The sequence below is a fragment of the Corvus moneduloides genome, chromosome 6 (genome assembly GCF_009650955.1).
Source record: "Corvus moneduloides isolate bCorMon1 chromosome 6, bCorMon1.pri, whole genome shotgun sequence".
Lineage (NCBI taxonomy): Eukaryota > Metazoa > Chordata > Aves > Passeriformes > Corvidae > Corvus > Corvus moneduloides.
In genome coordinates, this window is record NC_045481.1 from 18044108 (window position 1) to 18057256 (window position 13149).

The following is a 13149-nucleotide window of genomic DNA, read 5'->3' on the forward strand; positions in this document are numbered from 1 at the left end:
TTAGCTGGAAAGATATTCCTTCCACAACCACCCCTCAAATTGTTTTCATTATATGCTGGAGAAAAAGGAGGAGTGGATTCTTGTACTGTTAAATCTAATACCATCCATATGAATAGAGCAAACACCTGTTTTTCTTCCAGAACAATTGCATGGAACCTGGTGGCTAGTTATTATGAGCAGTTGCCCTTTGGTCGATGTGGATTAATGACAGCACAGGAGCCATGGAGCGGCCACTATAAAGTTGAATCTCCTATCTGGATTACAGGTGAAAATTTTGCAGCTAAAAGTTTGGTGATCTGACATCAAGCATCACTGTATTTTCTGAGGCCTTTATTTATTTAGTGTTTTTATGTGTATTATTTTTTTGCACCAAATTAAGGTAGATTTGTGGACAGTTTTGTGAATACATTAAGAAAGAAGAATACAATCTCATTTCAATAGAAAGCAGAAAAATATAATAAAATATAATATTTGTACTTGATCTTTAGCTGTATCAGAAATGAATGAGGTACTGCCTTTATAGCTGTTACTATTAAAATATTTTGATCTGAAGTGCCTATAAAGGTTAATGTGCTTTCCTGTTTCCTTTCCTTTTTCTATTTTTAATCCTTGAGTATCAATCAATTCCATTTGGTAGTTCTCAATTTAAGATAAATGGAACAAAGAACTTCTTGTCCTGCTGGACATTCTTGGCTTGTGTAAATCAGCATTTCCTTGAACTTGGGGAAAGGAAAGCATGTTCATGTTGTGATTGTGGACATGGATTCACTGGCTAGTCTGTAGTCCTTCTGTAATATTTTACTGTCTTTGCCACAGTTCTGTAGAGCAACTATGCAGTGCCATGAAGGAGGAACAAGACAAATGCTTTAATTTCTGTTCTTCTGCTAGTTACCTATATATGGAAAAGCATTAAAGGAAAAATGGCCATAGTGTCGCATGAAGAACAGCTGAGCAGTTGTTCCTGTGTCCATGTTGCTCAGGATTTTCATGATCTGCGTCATATTCTTCTTTGATAGTTTCACTTACTTGCTGAAAACCCTACTTAGTTATTCCTCATGGAGTTGCCCATCTGTGCTTTCTCTGGCTCAAATGTGTACTTTATTTAAAGAAAAAGAAAGAGATTTGGGAAAATCTAAACTGTGATGAATATTCAGATTGAATGGGCATGATTACCTTGTATAGTTTGTACTTCATGTCTAAATAATCGCTATCATTTTAACTGTTTTGTCTGCCACAGAGTTGGTATTTTTAATTTTGCTGTAGTATAATTCTTTAATCTTTTGTCTGACATAGGTAAAATTTGTTTTGGAAGTTCTATTACTTTCTTCCCCAAATCAGGTTTCTGTTTTGTCAGCATGTATGAGAGAGAGACTTAATTAAGCCTACAAATGGTACCATTTTTTATTAAGTCTTAATGATTATATTCTGATTTTTGTCTCAGCACACACCACACAATTTACTCAGCCAGGGTGGTCATACTTGCAAGTGGATGGACACTTAGAAGGAGGTGGCAGTTTTGTAGCTCTGACAGATGGCCTAGGGAACCTTACCATCATCATTGAAACTATGGTATGTGCATCAGCAATTCCAGTGGACTAGAAAAGTTAAAGGAAATGTTTTGTTATGAAGAACCTGTCTTGATTTACATAGTTCAGTATCTGTGAATGTTCTTTGATACTTGTAGCTTTATTAGTGACTTCACTAGAGGCTGTTTTTTCTATCTGAACTTTAAATACCTGGTTGAGACTTACTGGAGGCCAATATATATGCCATCTTTATCTTTTTATTACACGTTTAATTGGATGACACACTGGGAGGAAGTTACATCATGTGCTTTCTTAAAATCTGTATTCAAAATAAAATTATTAAACGAGTGTAATTGCAGCTATTAAGATAACAGTGAAATAAACTATTGCTTTTTAAATTTCAGTTCTATGCTGTATGTTTTTAATGAATGTTTCCATTCCAGTAATGTGTGTTTCTTGTGTTACATTTATTTTTTTCCTTCAGAGTCATAATCACTCTAAATGTATCAGGCCTCCATTGCCAAATTTCAGTGTCCTACCTCAGAGAGCAACTTTCTACCTCAGAGGGTCATTTGTAAGTAGATCTTGAATACATTTGATCAGCCTTGTAAAATGAATTGCCATTCATATTCAAATACATGCAAGTCAGTATCACAGGTTAACAAGAAATTAACAGTCTCCAGTATAGGAGGCTGTTACACCCTGGCAAAGCATTCTACTTCTGTTTTACCATGAGATGCAATGTCATAACTGCAAGTGTAGAATTGCTACCTCCCAGTCTAATCATCTCTATATTGGAGAAGAAATGTCACAGAAGGGAAATGCAGCTAAATTTTTCTTTAGAATTTATCCCAAGGCTGGGTACTCTGACATGCTGACACAGTTTGTCGCGCCAGCATGGCCATGGCCTTTCTAGTTATCAGTTAATTTCCAGGGGAATAGCTCTAGTTGATTTTATACTGTAGGTTTTGTTGTTGCATCCTGTGAAGAGATATTCTGAGAATCTCCCAGTTGTTGATTTGTTTATTCTCTTTTTTAATCTCGCTAAAGTAAATTTTCCTCTGAAATGTGAACAATACTTTCACAGTGTAAACTGGAGGGAGTCATTGTTAGTTGATTTGGATGATTCCTTCTCAGAAGTTGACAGTCACTTATTTGGAATTGGATTTTGATTTTTTTGGCAGCATTAGTTTTCTTTAGGAGGAGAGAATTTGTACAATAGTTTTGGCAATAAAATGGTTCACTTAGGAAAAGTAGTCGAGTGTCAATTTGGATACACAGCTCCCTTTTGGGGAAGTATTAGGTGGCTTATCCAAACCAAGCTCTAGGTCACTTGCTTTGTTGTTGGTAACTGAAAAGAAATTATAGGGGTTAGGTGTGATTAAAATCTGATAACTAATATAGTTGATATGCTGTAGAATTCTGGAGACATGTAAACAAAATACTTTGCTCAAAAATTATTATTAAAGAACTAGCAACTAGACTGAAGGTCTCACAAAAGTGAAACCAGCAGGATATTATTTCAGTCTAGTTACTTCTAGGAAGAGAGCTTGTATCCAAGCTTGTATCTATCACCAATGTTGGTGATAGAGAAGCTAAAGATTGTGTTTGCAGTGCTTTCTGTCTTTATAAGCAACGTTAGTGCATGTTAGGACAATGTCTTATTGATGTATAATCTATAGAAACGTAAGGCATATGTAATGGCTAGCTGAATAGAATTGTGGCCTCTAATGTGATCAACAGCTTTAAAATAACAAAAATTATACATCCATAGAGTACTGGTATTTCTCAAGTTGAATATTCCAGGTTGTTTATTTTGCTGTTGTTGTGTTTTAAATTGTACGGTGTTTTCTGTTGTAGTATATGGTGGAAACCCTTCAAGTGAGGCATTCTAGACTTGATTTTGAATCTGGAAAGTCCAGTCTTTTCCAGCAACTCCTTCCTGTAAAGGTAAGTTGATCAGTTCTAATTACAGTCCCTCTGCAGTTTCAGGTGTGTCTTTCCCTTTTGCTGAAACTCCTTGACCTTCATGCTTAAGCTGCATATTTAGGGCATGTTTTATTAAGGCTGTTTGACTGCAGTTTCACTGGCTATATATAAGCTTAACTGGAGGTAATAAAGAATGTGGGGAAAAGGAGTTTTCAAAGCAGCCCAGAGATACTTAAATGCTGAGGCAAGAAGATGGGATTTTTGCCTTAAATCAGGACTTCAGAGGATCTTCTTTACCTCTGGAATTTGGGTATTTTGTCATTTAGTTGTTAATTTTTGCAGCTTGAGCTTTCTTCAATTCCAGGTATGGAGGGGAAGATTTTCTTTAGATCTAAATGTGGATGAAGTCTACACTTTAACCACACTCAAGACAGGACGGAAATGCGATTACCCAGAGCCGCCTCCTCCTCAGCCCTTTCCTTCAAGTTACAAAGATGATTTCAATATACGTAAGCCAGAATTCTCTTATCCAAAAACTTAATTCATATGCAGATACAATTTGTGATGTAGGAAGGCAGTAAGTTATGTTATTTGAATTGTCTGCATGAGGTAGCTTGAAGATCTGTTTTGTTTTTGTTTATTTATATGTGTTTTTCTGACAACTTACACCTGTATGAGTGTACACCTTACGCCTGCAATGAGATGTATTTAATTTTATGTCTTAACTGGTAGTCACTAGCACCAATTCTTGATTCAGTTGGTATAGCTCATAACTATAGTGAATTAGTTTTTGGAAGGCAGATTGTGAAGAAAATAATTTACTTTGCTCATGTGTTTGCAAAACCGCTGTCTGCTTAAAAACTTCAATTTTGGGGATTGCTTTGATATAGCAACTCAAAAATGTGGAGAAAAATTTTCAGGGGAAATTTCTGAAAACAAGTACACAGAAGAAAAACAATGTTTTAGAGTTGATGTGTATTTTATTTTCTGAACAGGTAATCCACCTTTCAGTGAAGCCCCAAATTTTGCAGATCAGACAGGTGTATTTGAGTACTTTGTAAATGCTTCTGACCCAGGAGATCATGTGTTCACACTCCGCCAGGTGGTGGTTCAGCGGCCCATCACTTGGGTTTCTGATGCAGACCAGACCATCAGTGTCATAGGAAATTTTAAGTGGTATGTAAATACTATTTTGTAGTGGCATTTGGGGAAATGTCCTCCTCACCAGTGTGAGTTATGATCAGTTAATCTGTCTCAAGCCTCATTTCTCTTAGAGGGCTTTTGCTTTTGCCTTCAGATTCACTGTAGACATGTAGGAATGATGATTCAGAGACTTCTGAAAGTCATTGAGCCCTGCTTAGGGCCAAAGATCAACTGTATCTGTCTAAATGACTCTTAAAGGATGGGGAGTCCACCACATTTCTTGGTTGTTTAGCCCACCGCTGCACTATCTTAGAATGTCTTTTTTTGTTTATGTCCTGTTGGGCATATTTGTTCAAGCTACTTTTTTAGAATCATGGATCTGAGTTGGCATACTAGAAAGACCAACATGTGCCCTCAGTTTCAATATTTCTTAAATTGGACCAAAAAAAGGATTAATTTTAAACTACGTAATTTTGAGTTGTCTGTCTTATTTGTTAGCAATTTGGATCAGTTTCATAACTCTCAGACTATTTAATTGATAATTTGATTGTATTTGTTGCAGTCTGCCATCTTCTGAGCAGTTCCTAGAATTGTGTGGATTTGATGCCAATGCTGCTTAAACCACTTTTATTGCTGGGTGAAAGTAACTGAGGTTTACTGCTTTGACAAAAGTATGGTTACAATTGCAATTCTTTCTAGGAGCTATAAATTTGCTAGGAGCTACAATGATGGTAATTCAGAATTAAGCGGCATATTTTAGAATAATGTTTGATTAAAATTAATAAGCATTTGGGAAAGAGCCTGTTAACTAATTATGCTTTTAATAGTAATCATAAACTTCGTGCTTAAAACTTTCTCTTCTGCTTAGAAGTCTAGCCTAAACTCTTTTGATGCATTCTTTAAAATAGCCATTCTGTCAGGTTTTTTTCACTTTGATTAGATCATTGATCTCACAAATGGTTTTTCAGAACATGCTTCACACTTCTATTTTCAGGCGTGGAGGTGTGATTGAATCAGTTTGGTCCAAAGCCTGAAAGAATATGACCCTCTTGTACTTGGAGGTTGTTCTTCAGTTATCTGATGTTTTTTTTTGCAGCCCTCTGTTAAGAAAAATCTCATATTCCCCCTATAATCAACTTTCCCTCATTGAGTAAATCATATTCAGTGATTCCTATAACAGCTACGCAGGATGTATTCTTAAATTACTGTACTGAGATTCCTAAAACCTTTCTATTACTTTATTTTGGTTCAATTTCTTTCTGAGTCTTCATCTTGTTTTCAGAACCAAGGTTGCTTCCTGAATATTCAGTTTATTATTCAAGTTTTACTGGTCTGTAACTTTTCATAATGCAAGTTCTCAATTTCAGGCCCTCAAGTTTGTTTGCTTCATCCTCAGTTTAAGACTCAACTTGTCCCTAGCAGATATTTTCAACAATGAGAGCCTGCTATTGAAATTCTGAATCAATCTTGCATTAAATTTCTCTGTGGGATGATACTTTACTTCAGTCATCAATGGCAATTTATCATGATTCAAATTCAGGATTGTTTAGTTGGTTGTAGTTTGGATTTTAAACTTGTACATGTGAAAGCTTTTTGTTCTCTTATCCTGAATTTGTTAGTGTTTTTCTCTGATGTTTTTATTGAATCTAGGTATATTCTGAAGGTATTACTGTGTAATTAATTCTGTATTGCTTTGAGTCTCTTTATAATGGCTTAAGGAATATGTGGGGGGTCTCTTTTTTAATACATGGGGAGGCAAGAAAGTAATCTTGTTTGTGTAATGACTATATATTCAAGAATCTGGTACGTCTAATAGCATTACATTAGAATGAAAACTCAGGTAATTCTTACCATTACGTTAGAAATTAGCAGAAAAGTTGCTAGAATAGATATTCTCTGAATCAGTTATCAGCTGAGCAGCTGTCAGTCTTTTCACATTCTGTAAATAATTATGGATAATTTTTACTTCTTAAGTATGTGAACTTTTGGATGTATCTGTATTACAAGTGCTTTCAGACATGGAATGTAGATTTTTAGTTTGAATATCCACTAATAGAAGTAAAGAATGCTTTTATTTTTTTATGGTTAAGAGCCTTGTAGTGCAAGTTCGGCAACGAGGAAGTTGTGTTAATTTTCTAGGTGCTATTTGATGGTTCTGGTATTACTTTGCTTTATTTGCCTTTACAGCTCTCATTGCGTGCATAACACAGTGCTTTACTGTTGAGCTGGGGTGTCATCTCAGGAAAATCAAATAATTTCTACATACTGCCTGCTCAAAAAAATGGATTCCTTTCTTGTTGAAACACTAAACTTCTCTTACAGGGTAAACCTGACAGTCACTTGTGACATCTACATAGAAAAACCACGTGATGGGGGCGTGTTTATTGCAGGAAGAGTTGACAATGGTGGGATATATGTGCGACGTACCAAAGGAGTTTTCTTCTGGGTTTTTGCAGATGGCACCTACAGAGTCACTGGTGACCTAGGTAAGCAGCTCTTTGCAAAAGTGGGTGCTGACATATGGACATGTCATTTTGATAACTTTGATAAAAATGGGTAATATTTAGATTTTATAGTTCATCATCACTACGAATTTAACCTGTTGTGTTCTAATGATGGCCACTTTTCATATGTGGAGAAAGCATTTGAAGGCTACTGGCTGGCCCATTTCTCAGGCTCAGCTTTCTGGAGTTTTTGTTTTTCCACTGACAAAACCTGTTTTACGTTATTTTGCTTATCATAAATACTCTGATACAATATTAATTACAGAAAGATTTGATCTGTGTTCTAAACTACACATTTAAAAAATCCTGATTGACATGAAGTGGGCTTTTCTTAGAGAGCGGTTCAAGTCACTGTACTTACATATGGCTTAAGTGATGATGATAAGTGGCCTCCTGTTTCCTCAAATTGTGCATTCTCCTGTTAATGTAGCTCAATGGAGTGAGCACGTGTTCTACTTGTGATGCTAACATTCATGTGTGTTCATCTGTAGAGCACTTGACAGGCACATGGAAGAGTGTATGATAACACTTCATCAATAGCTAAAAGTTATTTTCAATTTGCTTTGAAATAGTGGCATATTTAGTTGTTTAAATGCATTTCCTATCACTTCATGAGTATAAATTAAAATTTTCAATAGTTTCTGATGAGTCAAATGTAGCTTCTAGACCTACAGTATATCTGATAAGATATATTTTTTGTGTTTGGATGTCTGTATTCCTTTCCACTTTTACCATGGACGGGTAGCATAAGGAAGGTTTTACATAGCTTCCCTTAACAGACCAGTGCTCCCTTGCAGAGGAAGTTAGACATTGCAAGACAGACCTTGCAATGTCTAACTCAATATAAACTTAAGTTTCAGCTGTATGGAAATGCATACTTGTGTTTAGGATCGACTCCATTTTTCATTTGTAATAAGAACTAGCAACATTACCTGATTAGTTTCTCAGGCTGCCAGAAATGATTTTTCCTAGATGAAATGAGTGGATTTTGATTAACCACCCAATTATTTCAGGCTGAGACTCTTGTTACACAATATGATAATTTTTTCTGTACAGCTATTTTCAGTCATCTTTATATTTTTCTAGAAGGGAGCCTGAATGTTAAATTATCTTGCAGCAAAAACTGTCTACTGAATAATTGAAGACTTGTAGCACTTAATTTTTTTCAGATCTTCATCTTCCCTCCAGGTGTCATTCACACCCCATTTTTTCTTAGCTTAAATTTTGAGTAGAACTAAGCAACGTGATAGTGTGACAACTCAAACCCTGTGATTTAAAGTAGTTACACACAATACAGAAACAAGAAGATCTATAGAGCAAGCAGAGCGATAGCTGCTGTCACTCTTTGTGAACCCATACTCTCCATAGAGTGAATCCTCATCTCATGCCAAATTGCCAAGAGCATTGGAGATGCTCTTGATTGAGAAAACAGTTCTGGGAAAACAGGAGAGTGCACTGATAATGCAGCGTCCAGGTTTGCATATTAAGCGTTCCATGCTGCAACTGAAATTGATGAAATGTCAATCCTAAACACTTCTGAAAAATAGATATTCTTATCTTTTTGCTGGCTTGGTATTTATCAGTTTCAGCAAAGGGCTGAAGTAACATTTCACTAACTTAAGTATGTTTTGCAGCTGGAGAAGAAATATTAATGAAAGGACTTTCCGGTGTCCGGGATAATGCATGGCACACACTTACTCTCAACATTCAGGTAAGGACATGGACAAATAGCTAGAAAACCAGTTATGAAACTTTCAGTCCTAAATGGCTTGGGCAAAACTGTGCTATGCTATTGGTGGTGTACTTGCATTAGTTTACCCTATTTAAAACATAAATAATGTCTGTTATTTTAAACCAATATTAAAATACCATACCGAGTTCTGCTGCCTGTAGTTTTAGAGAGATCTTGAGAAACTGTAGAAGGTACAGAAAATGATTGGAAAGCTGAATTGAAAGCTGGAGGTAGAAGGGTCAGAGAGGCAAGTCTCTTGTTTAATCTGACAGAAAGATGATGATGTGACTTCCTATTCTTAAAACAGTCAGTAAACTACTAAAGTAGCCTGTGTTAAAAATCTGTGTCACACCAGTTCCCTTTGCAGGCTAAAGCCTTGTATGTGGAGCTAGTGAAGGACTGGGGAACTCAGATAAGCTGAGTTCCTTCTCTACTGTGGTGGAAGAGCGCGGGCATTGTGTTGCTGTATAAAGGGGCTGCAGTTAGTGAGAAGCCTGTCCACATTTTTTTCCTTCCCTCCAACTCCACCCTTTTTGACCATAGTGACTTGGTGAGGAAGGTAGTCCCAAACTGTACTTTAAATATCCCTGTGCACTTTAACGGGTGTGATATTGGTGCAAGTATCTAAAAAGCTTTAAGTTCCTCTTCTGAATGCCTAATCCCTTTGTCTAACATAACCTTTGCAACTGCAATTGGCCTGAAAGGTAGGGACGCTTGAATGCTAGTTTACCTTTCAGGTTCTACACTGAGTTAGCAAAGCTGTGAGTTGGGGAAGAGGAGCCTTTTATATATTCACTGTAAAGGCATTAGATCTGTTTCACAGAGCTGATAGACACCAGAGGATTCTATGCACTATTTAGATGCATCTCTGCATGAAAAATGTGTGAAATGTGGTTGAAAGTTGACTTGACATCTTTCTGCTTTGTCTTGTCTCCCATGTGAGCAGGCTCAGTGTCTACATAGACCGTGGATTTTACAAAGCTAACATTTTTCTTTTTCTGACAGGGCAATTCTGCCTCAGGACTGTTAAATGGTTATCCACTCTGGGAGAATGTCACCATTTCGAAACCGAAGAACGGCTGGGCTGCTCTCGGAACTCGCTCGTTTGAGTTTGCACAGTTTGACAATTTTCATGTTGAAGCTTCCTGAGGTGGCTTTGGCATTTGGAGAACCTGGTTCTCGTGTTACTTTGAATAAGAGCCAAGTCAAACTTGGAGGAGAGCTGAGTGCTAAACTGTGATTGATCTGTTGGCAAAGAGTCTGTATTTGGCCCTTATTATTTGTTAAAAGTTTATTTGAGTAGGTATCAACATGACAGTACCTTTATCCCCTGCTATGGGATTTTTGCCCTTCAGTTTTTGGGGGTAAATTTTAGTTCAAGGTAATGATGAAAACAAATTCATTGATTTAAATATTGTTAATAACAACATCTTAACTTACCAGCTCACTTCTGAGATAAATTTAGAAGTTAACAGCAGACAGATGCATCTTAAGCTGCATTTTTTTAACACTTCACTATTATGTCCATTGCTTTCACTGTGAAAGAAAGAATTAAATGCCAGTAAGCCTTACGAGCCAGTGGGCCCCATACTTTTGTAGGTCTATCATTCTCAAATTTCATTTGGATAAAGTACCTAGATTTCCTAGAGTAAAAAAAGATGTTTTGTCTGTGTTTTGCTGCAGTCTGTGACTAGACATTACAGTACCCCAAGTGCATTTGATTACTTCCAACTTTCACTGCCAGCCCTAAAATATATCCCATTTTCAGTGGAATGGAAATGTGCCTTATGACTTAGCAGGGAGTGCAGGATGTGGCTTACTTTTAATCTACCTCCTCTTTTCAATGAAGGGGTTGAAATGGATGAAAAGATACCATAACTTACAGTTTGTTGATGATAATATTGTGGGGTTTTTTTGCGTAGTGCAAAAAGTAATACATTGCATCATGGATATTTTCATGTCAGGTCACATGTGGAAACTGACCTTTTGTTCCTAGAAACTTGGGCAAACACCTCTCTCTTTTGATGGATTTAGAGCTTTGAATAGAAAATAATTAAAGCATAACAATGATATTTATTTTATTATATTACTGTGGCACAGAGGAGATATGCATAGTATCACTTCCTGATACAAAAGAAATTAAAAAAAAAAAAATCAGTCTTTGCCCATAAGAGTTTGCAATGTGATCATAAGGTAAGTGACAGTAGGTGGACACAGAAGGAATTGTTTAGTGTGCTGAGCAGTGCTAATGACACTACAGTGTATGTTTTTAAACTTTTCCTAGCTATCGTGAAGTTCAGAGGTTAATTCAGAACTTTGGGAATGGAGGGATTCTGTTTTGCTGTTGCTTCATTTTTTTTCCCCCAAGTTACTGTGTTATAAAAAACCAAATAATTGAGAATACGAGGTACAGAATGGGTTTTTCCTCACAGACGTTTGCAGTTCAATTGGCTCCAGAACTTTTCTTGTTTGTTGTTGGTCAGTTTGAATGAAGGTGATGTCTATTCCTCTAATGAAATGTGCTGCCTGTGTCCATCTACTTTTCACATTCACATGCTGTTTAATTGACAAGCAGGTCGTTCCTCATACTTGATAAGGCTCTAGCAGCTATATGAGGCCATTTGTAGCAGGCAACATCTGGAGAAAAAGATTTGCAGTGTACTTTGATTTACAGAGATTATTCTTCTGATCCCCTTTATTTTGAAGTCTGATTCCAGTAATTGTTAACTTCAGTCTTTGAAGTTGTCATCAAATATAAAGTTGGTGTAATACAAATCATTCCTGGAAAATTTTTATAAAGCTGATCTTCCACTTTCCTTTTTGGAAAAGAGTGTTTAAAATTCCATCTCTAGTAAGTAAAAATGTTGTGTCTTTTAGCTATTATATTGATACTACTTATTCATACTTGGAAATTTCATACATGCCAGTAACCTTGAAAAATGGTTTAAACCACTAAACTTTAAAACTCTAGTAGAAGGCTTCCAAATGTTAAGTAAATGTTTACTTAAGTGGGTGGAAAATGAAAGGCATTTTTTCCACATAATTTTCAGGTATGGATGCAGATCTGTTCATTACTTGCTTGATTTCCTCAGGAATGTCCCTGGTCACTCCCCATGCGAAGGAATCTGATTTTGGGTCCTCATATTCAAGTAATATGAGTATGATAATCTCAGAATAAATTTATTTTAGCTGTGATAAATTTTTGTAGTTGGATGCTTCTTGCAGGCTTCCTGGTAGCTTCTGTGGCTGCAAGCAGTGTTTGTGTAAGAGAGAGATCAGCAGTGATGGAGTTATTCCAAAGGAGCTGTCCATTTTTTTAAACTTTTAATGCACTAGTGTAATAAACTGTACTGTTATATTGTGTACTAAACACAATGTATTTTATCACTGGAAATGTTGATTTTTTTTTTTTTTCTAATCTTAATTTACAATGTTTGAGGATTAAAGTGTTATGAACAGAGTAAGTGATTTAATGATGACATAATGTTATTCATCTTTATATGTCTGTAATTCTTCACCCTTCAGTAGACTGTAGTATGTTTGGCAATAACCAGCTGTCGGGTTTTTCACTGAGGGGTGGATTTATGTTGTTGATTATAAATGCTAATCATTCCAAATGGACAAATAAAACACTTAAAAACGCTTTATTTGTGCAGAATGCTTCTGTAAATGGGCCTTGGTTTTCTCCAATAAGAAAGCTGACAATTCTTCCATTGTGATTTCTGATAAATATGCTTGGCATTAACTTAATTGGATTGGAAGAGTATAGCCAACCAGTCCTTATTAAAAATATCTCAAAATCCATATGCAGTAGGACTTGTGCTATTGATAAAATGATTTTCTTATAGCACTCAATACACATTTCGCTTTTTTCTGGTTTTTTGTTGTTTGGATTTTTTTTTTTTAATTTAGTGAAGGGAATGAAATTGTATTTGAGGACCAGTGATGCAAAACTGCTGAGTACTAAGGTCTTGTGAGATTTAGCTGAAGGTAAGTTTCTAGATGTGGAGGCAGACAGTTTTGTAAGGATGTACTTTTAAAGGCTTTTTTATTTTGAATATCCTTTTGAATCTAGCTTCAAACACTCTAGTTTTTTTTTTCTTTAAGCTAAACTTTAGGATTTGATTTTACAAGGAAGGGAGAAATTCCATAGAGCTAGTTCTATTTCCCAGTCCATCATGCCAGTAGATACAACTTACCCTGGAATTACTGCCTTCCAGTAACCAGCTATGTGCTACCACCTGCACAAAACACTGCATCAAAATCAATTCTGTCCCTTCTCTGCCCACCCCACCTTTGAGGTTAGACACGAGCA

General features: G+C 36.2%; 1 protein-coding gene across 4 annotated transcripts in view; it reads left to right on the forward strand.

The window, feature by feature from the left end:
• GALC (galactosylceramidase) overlaps window positions 1–12479 on the forward strand; it is a 32868-nt gene extending 20389 nt beyond the window's left edge. For all 4 annotated transcript variants that reach the window (XM_032111409.1, XM_032111408.1, XM_032111412.1 and 1 more), the window contains exons 9-17: window positions 141–265; window positions 1442–1569; window positions 2011–2100; window positions 3387–3476; window positions 3820–3964; window positions 4451–4631; window positions 6921–7084; window positions 8737–8813; window positions 9840–12479. In XM_032111409.1, coding sequence (XP_031967300.1) covers window positions 141–265; window positions 1442–1569; window positions 2011–2100; window positions 3387–3476; window positions 3820–3964; window positions 4451–4631; window positions 6921–7084; window positions 8737–8813; window positions 9840–9983 — 1144 coding nt within the window. In that variant the 3' untranslated portion in view covers window positions 9984–12479. The remainder of the gene's footprint in view (window positions 1–140; window positions 266–1441; window positions 1570–2010; window positions 2101–3386; window positions 3477–3819; window positions 3965–4450; window positions 4632–6920; window positions 7085–8736; window positions 8814–9839) is intronic.
• Window positions 12480–13149: the final 670 nt, after the last annotated feature.